The sequence below is a fragment of the Gymnodraco acuticeps genome, unplaced genomic scaffold (genome assembly GCF_902827175.1).
Source record: "Gymnodraco acuticeps unplaced genomic scaffold, fGymAcu1.1, whole genome shotgun sequence".
Taxonomy (NCBI): domain Eukaryota; kingdom Metazoa; phylum Chordata; class Actinopteri; order Perciformes; family Bathydraconidae; genus Gymnodraco; species Gymnodraco acuticeps.
Window position 1 is genome coordinate 553364 of NW_022989755.1, and position 12674 is coordinate 566037.

General features: G+C 38.8%; 1 protein-coding gene across 1 annotated transcript; it reads right to left on the bottom strand.

Moving 5' to 3' along the window:
• Positions 1–756: 756 nt before the first annotated feature.
• On the bottom strand, positions 757–5183 carry LOC117544963 (C1q-related factor-like). Its single transcript, XM_034214516.1, has 2 exons — positions 4391–5183; positions 757–1743 (listed from the first exon to the last, which is right to left on the bottom strand). The coding sequence occupies exons 1-2, from the start codon at positions 5018–5020 to the stop codon at positions 1564–1566; spliced, it is 810 nt and encodes a 269-aa protein (XP_034070407.1). The 5' UTR covers positions 5021–5183; the 3' UTR covers positions 757–1563.
• Positions 5184–12674: the final 7491 nt, after the last annotated feature.

A 12674-nucleotide genomic window follows, 5' to 3' on the forward strand; every position in this document is an offset into this window, starting at 1 on the left:
GGTAAACGTTTCACTTTTCTCACTTCTTGGTACTCTCAAAACTTTCGTTCATAAAATCCTAACTTGTTGTTTTAAACTAAGTTCTGGACCTCACATGGCCCATATCAAAGGCCAACTATGTCGAAATAATTTCAATGTATCAAAGTGAGTATTTAGGGAAAAAAAAAATATATATTGGTTGTTGCAGTTTAGGCCCGGAAGCTGTTTTCCTGTCTCTGACACTTGTGTCGCAGTCACAGCAGAGCCTAATTTGCCCTCGATTACTTTCCGACACTGATCTAAGCTTCGTCATGATATGTTCCAACACCCTTCCCCTTACTTTTTCTTGTTAAATCTCAGCGTCTTCACAAACATTAAAGGAAAACTCAAATCTCTCCTTTGATTGTGAAACACAATCTTCCCCCGCTTTTATTTGGCATTTAACACAGCTGTGATTTCTTCTCCCTTTTTCCTCCGTGATCATCTCTACTTGATTGCCTCTTGTGTGTAACATTTAGCAGGACTAAAGTCTGGATCTACTGGGAAATTAGAGATTAGTACAGCTGATCAAGAAATAGATTAGGTAAGTGACATTAACCACATAATGTGTGAGGAAATGATAAAAAAAAATTTTTTTATGAAAGATCAAGGACATTAAAATCAAATTCAACAGAAATATATGCTCCTTAAGCCCACATCTAGGTATTTAAAATGTGTTTAAAGTCATTGTATTTCTCTTTATCATTTGTGGAAACACACAGAACGTTTCAACAAGTGTTGCATGCATGACTTAAATAAATAAATCTTTACAATTGAGCACATTACTTGATACATTTGTACAACGATTGACCACAGCTATATTCTTTAATAGACACACAATATGGTGTACGTAGCCTACACTACTTTGATTGTGTTCAGACATCAAGATCAAATGTACAGTTTATACACTTAACAATATGCCAAATATAATCAGCTGATATGAAATTATTATCCAAATCTTCACAATAACACACAATACTGTTTGTGACCCTGTCAGCTGTTCAAAACTAGCATCATCTCATTTTGGCTTCCAATATTTGACAAACCAGAGCTTCTCTGGGTAGATTATATCTCATCAGTCATTGAAGCACAACATATTATCGTACAAACAGCATGAGAAAACATAATATTAACATAAATCAGAACAGCACATTTACGAACACTGCAGTCACCACGACTGTTAGATTCCGAGACTTGAAATTGAAATGACAGGTCAAAAGAATGGTGAGGTTTCTTCCCTGTCAAAATTGTTACTGCACCTCAGCATGACATATGACATGGCTGTCACTGTATGCGTCCATCAGAATTGCGGCATAGGCACCCTGTATATAATGGAACATATGGACGAGGAGGTGGTTACAGATAACCAAAGATCCACAGCCTCAGTCACTGTCAATGTTGACCTTAAACATCTGTTAAACAATATGAATGTGGATCGGTGGCTATGGGCAATATTAACCTCACTGTGAGAGCCAAGTGAAAGTCAGGAAGTGAATGTCTTCTGGCAGTGACCTTTCACCTCCGAGCCCACAAAGTGTCCAGCCTTCAGTCGGCGTAGAGGATGAATCCTGAAAACGTGCTATACTTGTTACTGTTCCCCCCGTGGGCCTTGCCCCCATCCAATTTGATGAAAACCTCATCGCCTGCATCCAAATGAAGGATGACACTGTTGCTGGCGTAGTCATAACTCTGGTCCTGGTCTTGGGCGATGGCGCTGGCCCTGACCTGGAATATGACATGCACACACAGACAAGGAGAGAGGAAGTCAAGAAATGTACACAGAATTCCCCAGAAGGGGAAAAGACCGTTTTTGCAATATATTACTCAACTATATAAGAGCAGAATGAATAATTCCCATTTTCATAGAATGCAAATAAGAGCTGCACAATATAAGAAACATATATGATAACAATGTTGAATATTTCAATAATGACATTACTTGTGCATGATACATAAACTGATATTAAAGTGTATTTGATTCTGCCTTTTGCTGTTTTAGGTAAACTGCTATAATACAAAATTATTAAATACACTCTTATTTTTGGCAAATTAACAATGAAGTGAACACAAAAGGCACTAATAAAAAAACTAATGATAGTAACATTTTAAAGCGACATATTCTACTGATAGAAATAAATAAAAAATCCCTAAGTACAATAAAATTATAAAAAAGCGATAACATTTTAAAATATAATGATATTGAAATAGATTAATCTTCATACACACCAACATTTAATCACTTCATAATTTGACGCCACTCATTTTCCAAGTCCGAGTTTAATTAAAATCTTATTAAAGGAAAATAATATTTGGAAGGCGTGTGGACTGAATTTGAGAGTTTGTGTAAAGTATTTCCCCTGTGGTGAATATCTTGATGTTCCTCCATGACTCAACTGAAAGGGCCACGCTTGAGTCAGCTTGCATTTGAGGAAGGATGGCAGAGCAAACTCTCCCTTTGCGTCATCTTCCACTCTTGCATCCACCTTTCCCTGGGTGGGGCACTGATAATGCCATATTTAACCCGAATACGAGTGTCATCGTGTCAACGCAGGGTAATTACTGAGGGTGTTAGATCTGGAGCCTAACACACTAATCGCCGGTGCATGTCCATGTTCAAAGTGAAAGTTGTATACTTATAAATATCCCTCTAAGCTTAGGCTAATATGTGATGAGCTGGGTTGCCAGGTTGGATGTTATGCTGTAACCTCAGCAGACCTAACCCTAAAAGTGTAATTTTCTTTCTGAATGAAGGAATCTGGACTTATTAGTGCCAATGACAAAAAGACACTGACCAAAAATGTCCCAGTAAAATACAATCCTAAAAAATTTGCAGAAAACTGCGGGTCTGTTGCAAATCACTTCTTTTAAATCAAGGCTGAAGTGTTTTCTTTCTCCTGCTGCTTTAGACTAAATCAAATAACTATTTGAGTCACTTTTATTCTTGTACTTAATATATGTTTTATTGTAGATTGTTCTATTTTTATTTGACTCTCCTTGCTTTTAAATGACTGTTTTTAATAAATAATATATTTGGTTCTGTGCACTTTATCTTAATTCTTTAATGTTTATTTGTATTATTTGTAAATCACATTGGCAACATTGTCAGTCATACTTTACTTTATCCAGAATATTTGTTAATGGTTTCATTTGATATCTTGGAGCCCTTTTTTAAGAAGGTGTGGGACTGCAATAGATGTGTTTTCTGTGGTAATCTAAGATAAAGCTTTATATATGAAACGACATATCTGGTGCACCGTATTTACAGTGTCATTGCCCTCTAAAGAAAGCTGGGGGAGGCAGATGGAGGAAGTCTTTGCACATCACTAGTCAGCCAATAGGTGAATCATTCTGATTATAATATGCAGTTTTCCACACAGTATACTCAAGTATGTTTGTCTTTTTATTTAAGTTACAAGTTAACATGTTTTATGAACTGTAAATATATTGCTTATTTTAATGTTGCCTTTATATTAAAAAAAATTCTACACATTTTCAAATAAATGTGTGGATATTAAACAATGTATTTATTAAATTATTTGTTGAATGAAAAAGGAAAGTGTGTGTTTGGAAGAATCACGTTCATACGTTCTAATTCAAATGTGAACTGGAAAAGGGTAAGGGTGCAATTTTCCTTTTTAAATTAATCCCATCTCAAATAAATGGTATCCTTGTAACCCAAACATGGGTTGTATTTCTGATGTACAGGTGTTACTCTCTCCCCTCTCACATCATGGTGCATCCTCTCTGAGATGTCCGAAGGAAAACGTCCTGGCTGAGATTTACATGGTGTTTGATCAATGTCCTCACCTGGGGCTTTAAAGACATTAGAAAACTGTCCATGAGTATAGCAAATATCATGATTTCAAATGGAATCGTCTGGGCCTGACAGGCAGTCTGATAACGCATATACGAGCACATCGTGTTCCATGAAGTTTATTTATTTCAAAGGGCACCAGCTTTGAACTAGCCACTACCCCAGGCTGTGTTTTGATGTGTGCAGAGTTGAGATAGCGCTGCACTCCTTCCACTCACTTCAACGTGTACATCATTGGATGTATAATATGCACAGATACACAATCTGGCAGCTTGCCACTGTGCATTGTCATTATCTTGAACTAAAATACCGGACCAAGTCAGATCTAAAATCACTATCCACATGAATGCATGACTTCTCAATTTAGACTTCAAGCAGGCTGGTTACAATATTCCCTGAGCAGTGTACTGTATAATCCAGGGTTCTTATCTCATATTAGATCATTTTCTACTACTTTAACTGAGAAGCGCTTTTTTCATCTGTTAAAGTCAAATGGAAATAATTAAACATTAGGACTGTTTTTGAATAGGTGTCTGCAGAGTTTAAAGGGTTACCCACCAGACCATTCTTGATCAGGTCAGCCCACATGCTGGTGCCATCTCCTCCCCTCATGAGCACATTGTAGATGAAAAAGTAGGTGCCAGGAATCTTACAGGTAAACTTGCCTGTTGCGCCCTCATAATTACCCCCAATATTAGTCACCACATCATCAAATCGTAGAATATCGTAACCTTCTTGAGGGTTTCGTAGTCCTCCAAAAAATGCCACCCGAGGTGCTGTATTGTACGTTGTTGTACTAACTGCCCCTTTACCCCCTAGACCTAGAATCCCCGTCCGTACGATGTCCACACCTTCTCCTGGAGGTCCCTTAGGTCCTGGTGGGCCTGGTGGTCCTGGGGGTCCAGGCTTTCCTGGACGTCCATGTCTGCCGTAGGGGCCGTTAGCACTGTATGTAGGCAGCGGTGGGCCAATGCTGTGATCACTCAGGTCCACATTGTTGTCCACATGTAGGCCTGAGGTTGCTGTATCTGTTCCCGCTTGACCCCCTGTGTCCGTTGTGGGGAAGGGGTCACACACCATGCGGCAGGTACCCAGCATCTCGAAGTGGCTCCCACTGTCATCTGTGCCTCCTGTGCCAACAGAGCTGACCAGCACAGGGATGAGGACCACCAGAACCAGGACCAGCATGACCCCCACAGCAGCTGCCACCAGGGTCTTCCGCCCGATGCTCAGCCGGGGAAGAGGCTGCGCAGCCAGCGTGGAACTCTCCGGGGTGGAAATGGTGACTGTGGGGAGTGCGTCCACCTGGCAAAACACAGACACAATGAGGCTCTCCGATGGGGGAGATGGTGCCCAGGGTGTGAGTGTGTGAGTGAGTGACAGAGCCGTGTAGGAGAGGGAGTGGAGCAAGGGATCCAAGTGATCAAAAGGAGAGAGAGAGTGAGAGTGAGGAGAGATACTTAGAGGAGAGGAGGAGGCAGAGAGTAAGACAGCTTGAGAGAAAAAAAGCAAAGAAGCAAGGGGAGGAGAGAGTGAGCAACATGCACTCACTAACTATCTGAGTCAGGGCGGAGGAGGGCACTTTCCTACTGGCAGATGTGAAAAGCCAGGGAGGACATAAGGAAGGAGTGTGAAATATGGAAGATAAATATTGGGATCGTAATGAATCAATTCATGATCATGATAAAGACAGACATGGAGAAACAGATTTAAGTGAAGTTCGCTAAGATCTCAGTTCTAAATTATAGGAGAGGTCATTTATTTAACATCACTGAAACATATATATACTCAATTGTTGTGGTTATTTATTGTAAATGTTTCCATAATATTAAACAGTTGGTATTTATTGTGTGCACTCATGTAAGAAAATGTTACTTTGAGTACAGTAAGACCTCATTTGAGACTAATAGCCAGTAGCCAGGTATATAGATTTTTCTGGTAAAGTTATCTTAGCTTATTGTGATAGTTTTCAAGGTCAGAATGTGCATATTTCCCTTATCTGCCTACGTGTCTGTGTGGGTGCATGGTAAGAGATCTTGTTTACAGGAATCATTTCAAACATCTCTGGTCCGTCAAGCTGTGACCTTTGCTAATCAGCAAGCTTTTGAAGAAGCAGTTCAGATGTTCAGACCTGGTGGCCACCAGTACAATCAATCCATCAATCAATCGAAACTGTATTAATCCCAGGGGGAAATTAAGTGTTTAGAAATGATCAGAATAGAAATGAATGAATATTGAGAAGTAAAAATGTGCCATAAAAGTCCTTGTAGCCACAGGGACACAGCGTATTACACAGTGTCTTAGGCACAGCGTCTTAGGCATAGAAACAAGGCAGAAGGTCACCCGCACAGGGACCCTCTGAAGACTCATGATCATGTTGATGCTCTCGGAAAAATCCTCGTCGACCCAAACTGTCGTGAAGCTATCAAAGGAAATATCCAAAATTGATATGGATTGAAAAGTTTCCCAAACAGTTACTTACATCAGTAGAACAAGTTTTCTGGGAATTCAATTTATTTGCAAAAAAATATACATAATCTCTGAAATCATAGGTAATCCTTATAATATCATGCACTGTTTGGTGTGTATGTGATTTCAAAGTATCTTCACTGATCAACAATGAGTTTTTAATCTATGGCAGCAAGCATCTGCCAATATTACATTTGTACTATTCAAAGCAGTTGTATCTACTTGTTGGCCCCTTGGAGGCAGCAGATCAAGCCTTGAACACAACATGGACATGTTTTTATCCTAGGGATATTAAAATTAGTTTTGAACACTATCCAATCACATAACTCTTTGTTCTGTAATATTGGTCGCACAGGACATTTGTGTGAGTTACCTGCAAAGATGATGAGTTTTACTTTGCTGAATGGCCTCAAGGTGGCAGGTCCTCGACAGACACCATAAAAGCTATTGTTGGGTGTTTGATCTGAACCAGTTAAGATAGTTGTGATGTTTCCATTTTACTGCTCCTTTCTTGGTGCACGCTTATGGAAAAATAACCATGTCCTGACAATGATGAGTCAGACACCTTCGGCACTGCTTTCTTGCTGAGTCTTTCCAGCTGATGACAATATAATGGAGATGCCCAGATGATCAACTCAGAAACCAAACAAAAGTATACACCAATCAAAATAAGATACATACACATTTACTTTAAAACCTGCACATTTTAAAACTTAATTTATTTCAATGAACTTTTAAAAGAGTTTACATCAGCCTTCTCTGGAGGGTGCTGCACAAATATATTGATCTAGTTGCAGACTTTGGTGCCCTCATGTGGCATTTTAACATATTACAAATATAATATAAATATAAACTAAACATCCTCACACAGTATTATTTTTTTTCTTTTCTCTTGAACTCACTTGAACTTATTTCAGAGAAATGGTGTAAAAGCAACTTTGGTCCTATGTGACTCCTCTTAAGCCACACGGACCCGGTTTCGGGGCCGAAATCTCGTCATTTGCAGGAAACAACGTCTAAGGAACCTTAATATTTAATGAACTATTAATATTTTATATCCATATAACGGGAAAAAACTAATTTAACTGATCTTTTTCATTTTTTTTAAAAAAACACACAATGCTAACAGTGAGCCTCTGAATTAGCCCAGAGCGAAAAATGCTAACCTATTACTGCACCAAAAATCACTCATAGCTCCCTTATTACTTATCTTAGCTGCACATCCAACACATCGTTTATGATCGTAAAGACACAGAATCTAACGGTGCCCACCTCAACACTGAAAGATACAAACTCGCGACGTTATCAACAAAAACGTACATCAAAACAAGTGGCGCTAGGTAGCCCACAACGCTAACATGGCTTACCTTCGTCTTTGTCTGGTCTAAACTGGTCTTCAATGGCATTAAGACGATAACAACGATGAAGTAGTTAATCCATAGGTTAATATCCAATGTGGCTGTGTCCAGGGCCGTATCCAGGATTTCCTAAATACCGAGGTCTAAACATGCTAGGGGGGTTCGGGGGATACCCCCCGAGATTTTTGGGATTTTCATGATCTAGTTAGGTGCTTTTTAAGTCCTGTGGGGGGGTCACACATTGGATAATATATTGATTTCAAACCCTGTCAGTGGGCTGCAGCATCCATTATTTTTGAATCAGTTGATTGTACTATTAACGATCTGGACATGCAGAAGAGGCTAAAATTATCACAAAACATTGTCAACATTCATTTTCCATGTCTCTCTCCTTTCCATAACCTGCAGCCTCTCTTCCATCTTCTTTAGTCTCTCTGTCTTCTTCCTGTTCATTACTATCTCTGTCCTCTACTCTTTCTCTTTGTTCAATCTCTCCCTCGTTGTTCACTTTTTGCTCCTCCTCACTTGTCGCTCCTGCCAGTGAATTAAAAGCAATTCAGCAATTTAGTTCATTTCACTTGTTTGTTTGCATTTTTTTTTAAAATCTGTTTTGTTTGATTCTCAAAAGAGAACAAAGATGTAAGCAAATTGTGTTTTATACAATTGTATGTTATTATGACATCATAACTACAATCGATGTATGTTGTTTTACAATTATGCCTATTGTCTATATTGCAAATGAAGACTATTGTTATAGATGTATAGATAGATAGATGGATAGATAAATAGATAAATAGATGGGGTTATTAAGCCTACATTATTTTGTGTGACTGTACCTGCAGTTCCTCCCTGACTTCCATCACTTTCTCTTTCTCTCTGCCCGTCCTGTCTCTTCCTTACCAAAGCTGAGCTTCGACTGACGTAGTTTTTTCATTATATCTGAGTCAGTGTAAAAAGAAAACAATACAATGTTATATCTTCAATGTTTTACTCAAATTGAAATCAAAGAAAAGCATTACAACGTTTGTTAAAGGTAATCCTTCTGACATTCTTTCACACACACATACGGTATTGGGCCGAGGGCGACACCGTACTTCCGGAATCCGCCATTTCACACGAGGTGCAAGCAGAATATCATAGTCTATTGCCTTAATCAATATCTAGTCAACTCTAAAATACCACATTTGCAATGGCATGATAATATTATTGTGACAAGTGGGGTATTCACCTGGTGTTTCCAGAAATTAGACGTAGGCCTAGATGCAGCTCAAATCGACGAAGGCCACTTTCGAGGATCGTTTTTCCATACATCTGCAGGCAGTCTGTAAGGGCAATCTGATAACCCACACAGCTCTAGTTTACGCTGGTAACGACCTAGAGCACACCCCTCAAGTCCAGAGATGTAATCCGAAGACATGCAGCGAATTATTCGGTCGTTAATTCATTAAAAAAAACTAGTGCGCTCTGCCTGGCTACGTTAGCTAGCTGTTTATATTTGCACCTCCAGGAAAATGGCGTATTTATATATATATATATGGCGCGCGTTGCATTGTGGGTAGCTCGTGACGTCACTGTGTGTGAAAGAATTGGATGAATGTAATTAACGTTAGCTCTCTAGCTAGTTTATTCACGCAATGTAAACCAAAGTATAGCCTATAGCTGCAATATAAGTTAGTGTGCATGTTGTCGGACGTCCACTGACTAACGTAGAGCGTTCACACAGGATCTGCTGGTCATATGATATCCTGATGAACAGAAACACAAGCAGCCCGCTGGACTCAGATCTCTAGATACCTCATCACTTCTTCGCTGCTCCGATACAAGTCCGGGCTGCGGTAGTTTGTTGATACCATGGTTGATACATGTCGTCTTCTTCTGTTTTCTTTAATCGAGGCTACGTAGTTATGCAGCGCCCCCATCGCCAGTAAATGGAAGTACTACAAAGAACCCCGTTTAGTGCAATTATTTCACAAGTTTTGTTATACACAGCTCGGAAAAAATTACTAAGGTCCGCACCTCGGTGACCTCAATGGTGGATACGGCCATGGCTGTGTCCCCTTTGAAATGTTCTGATAATCTATAATAAGGTGACCAGATTTTCAAAATTAAAACCGGGGACATTTTGAGTTTTGCGGTCAATATATCATTAACATATCCAATTTTCTTCACTGTTAAAGAAAAAAGGGGGACAAATCTGGTTCAATGTAATTTAACTGTTGGATACAAACAGAAGGACGATAGCTCATATATGAGACTTCAAAGGTCTTTTATTTTGAAATTCTACATCAGATTGTCCTGATTTTCTCTGATTGACTAGATGGGGTCTCCTGCTATCACCCTGAAGTGAAATAAGTATTTTATTGAATTTTAATGACTCTTTGATTATGGACGGTTTCCATTAAATAATAATCAAAATATAGATGGGCAATAGATCTAATTTGAGATTTTTAAACAGCATACATTTTAAATTGTGCTTCAGAAAGTAATGTTATTTTAGGTGTTGTGAGATGGTGTCAACATCAATTGAAATTAGTCACCCAGTGGAAATGTCAGATATGTCTTCATAACTGTATACTTACATTTTACATTCACTCAGTTATAATGCGGTAGTTATACGTAGTTTGTTTTAAATTATTATTGATCATATTATATAGTACATATTTCTTAATTTAAGCTCCAGTACATGAATATGTTTGGTGTGTTCTTTAGGTGTATATTTGTTATTGACCGAGTAAACGCTTTTATTTTGAAGGCAGTTTTTACAGGCCTCTACTACTGTAATGCATAGGATATTCGCGCACCGCAATACAAAGTGCGGGCTGGCTTGAGTGTGTTTTCCGAAGTGGGGGCTGGCTTGACCACAGTCTGTTTACCCAGTGTTTCCTGACATGAAACGTTTTATTTCACCTTGCTATGTGTTTTTAACGTATTAAAAAACGGGGACATTTCCGGGGAGAGTTTCAACCGGGGACAGGCCAATACAAACGGGGACTGTCCCCGGAAAACGGGGACGTCTGGTCACCCTAATCTATAAGCAATACAACTGCAATTCCGTTTTAAAATAGTAGAGCAGGCCATTCCTAAGCTCTGTAGCAAGATTGAATGCAAGAAGACGCAACCTTTTTTTAACATGAGTGTGTGCGGGACGATTTCCCTTCGATTCTATTGGCTCTAACGGGCAGAAAGAGATGTCACATGTCAAAATCGAAAGAAGGGGGGCCAGAGATAAGGAAAATCCACCCAAATGGCCCCAGAAGAGGTTTTTTTTTGCTAAATCTGTCTAAAAAGGTAACATATCTTGTTTTGCATCAATCTTGATACAGGGTACTTATTATATGTTGTACTTTGGATTCTTAAAGCGTTTAGTCTACTAACCCATCATCCAAGGTTAGTTCACTATAAGTACAACATATTTTTTGGACGGACACTATAATTTACAGTTTTTTACCATGTTCAATCTGAATTGTCTTTAAAATAAAAAAACATCTATATTGATTCTGACTTTTCTACATCCAACTCACAGGTTTATCATTACTTTGAGAAAAAAGATTATTAATTTAACCCTTTTAGAAGGGAAGATATGGTCATTTGTTCTGGGAATGTCATTTTCGAGCCTGAAACCTGAAAAACAGGTTTGGGGCTTAAGAGGTTAAATGTTCTCTCTGGTCCCCATTTCACTGAGTGCAGTTGCGTCTTTCAACCAGGGGATGGCGCCAACTGCTTACACTTGAAAAGTGTTGAAGAAAACTAAAGATAAATCTTGGTTAACAATGTGAACAGATGTATCACCGGTTACAACTCTTTGATTGTGATGACTTGACAAAGCATCTAAGAAAAAAAGGTCTATCTCAATATGTTTTGTGCACTACAAATTAAAAAAGTATGCTGTTCTGTCAGGACCATGGAGTTCAGGAACTAATCTTAACCCACCTCCATGCAGAAGCATCTTATCAGCACTACAGTATTGGGTAGGTGTAGACCACCCATCTTCAGTAGCCCTGCTCACATTCCAGCATGGACAAGGGGACAGCCTTTTCAGTAACTGGAGACCTGAGGATGTGAATAGTCATCTTTGATGTCTATATTCAGTATGGACTTAGCTTTAGGAGCATTTATCTTTTTATTGACTGTTGGGAGATGCAGGTTGAATTGTATTTGGCACTTTGTCTATTGGTTCATCTTAATCATGGTCAAAGCAGGGCGGACATAAATAATTACATTTAGGAAACATACTAAATGGTTGATCCAACAGTAGCCTACTTGGTGGTCAAACTCAATTTATTCTAGAAGTCCTAGTCTCTTCAATGTGGTTATGGACATTTGGTGTAATACAAATGAAAGCATCAGCCCCTTGTATGTTTACACAAGGGTTCAAGCAGAGTTACTTCCTTGATTCCGTCTTTTTGGACTCTTCCTTTTTAGGAAATGGGCCGCTGCCTTTCAGTCCCTCTTGGGATTCTGTGGGAATTCCTTAGCTGGTTTACTTGGCAGTTGGTTTTCAATACACAAATATTGTTATTCCAGGGTGTGAATAATAATAATAATAAATTATATTTCTATAGTGCTTTTCTTGAACCCAAAGACGCTTTACATTTGGGAGGGAGGGTAGACAAACAAAACAAAACCAAAAAGAAACAAAACAAAACAGAAAAGCAGTCAGGAAGAAGTTGGTTGAGAGGGGGGGGGCTTATGGATACAGAGTTGAAGAGGTGGGAATATAGGACTGGAGAAGGAATTTTAAAAAAATGTGTCAGTTTCTTTGGGCCACTCTTGACAAATTGCTGTGCTTGGTTTGTAAACCATTGTGTGTATGGCTTGTGTTATAAGACAAATGTTTTTTACAACATTACAAAATAACAATATTAAACCACTACACATCCTCTTTATTTGATCCTAATTGAAAAACATACTAACATAGATTATTAGAGATTAGTCTGTAATGATTAGATAATAAAAATAGCCCTGAAAGGAGATTTCATTGTCCTCCTTAATGGATATAGTCCAAGTGTTCTGTT

What these genes read in the sequence shown, in the direction of transcription:
- LOC117544963 (XM_034214516.1), bottom strand. Translation starts at nt 5,020, where the DNA reads ATGCTGGTCCTGGTTCTGGTGGTCCTCATCCCTGTGCTGGTCAGCTCT. An exon ending in ACCTGATCAAGAATGGTCTG is followed by an intron (nt 1,744 to 4,390) that starts GTGGGTAACCCT and finishes GTCATATTCCAG; the next exon opens with GTCAGGGCCAGCGCCATCGC.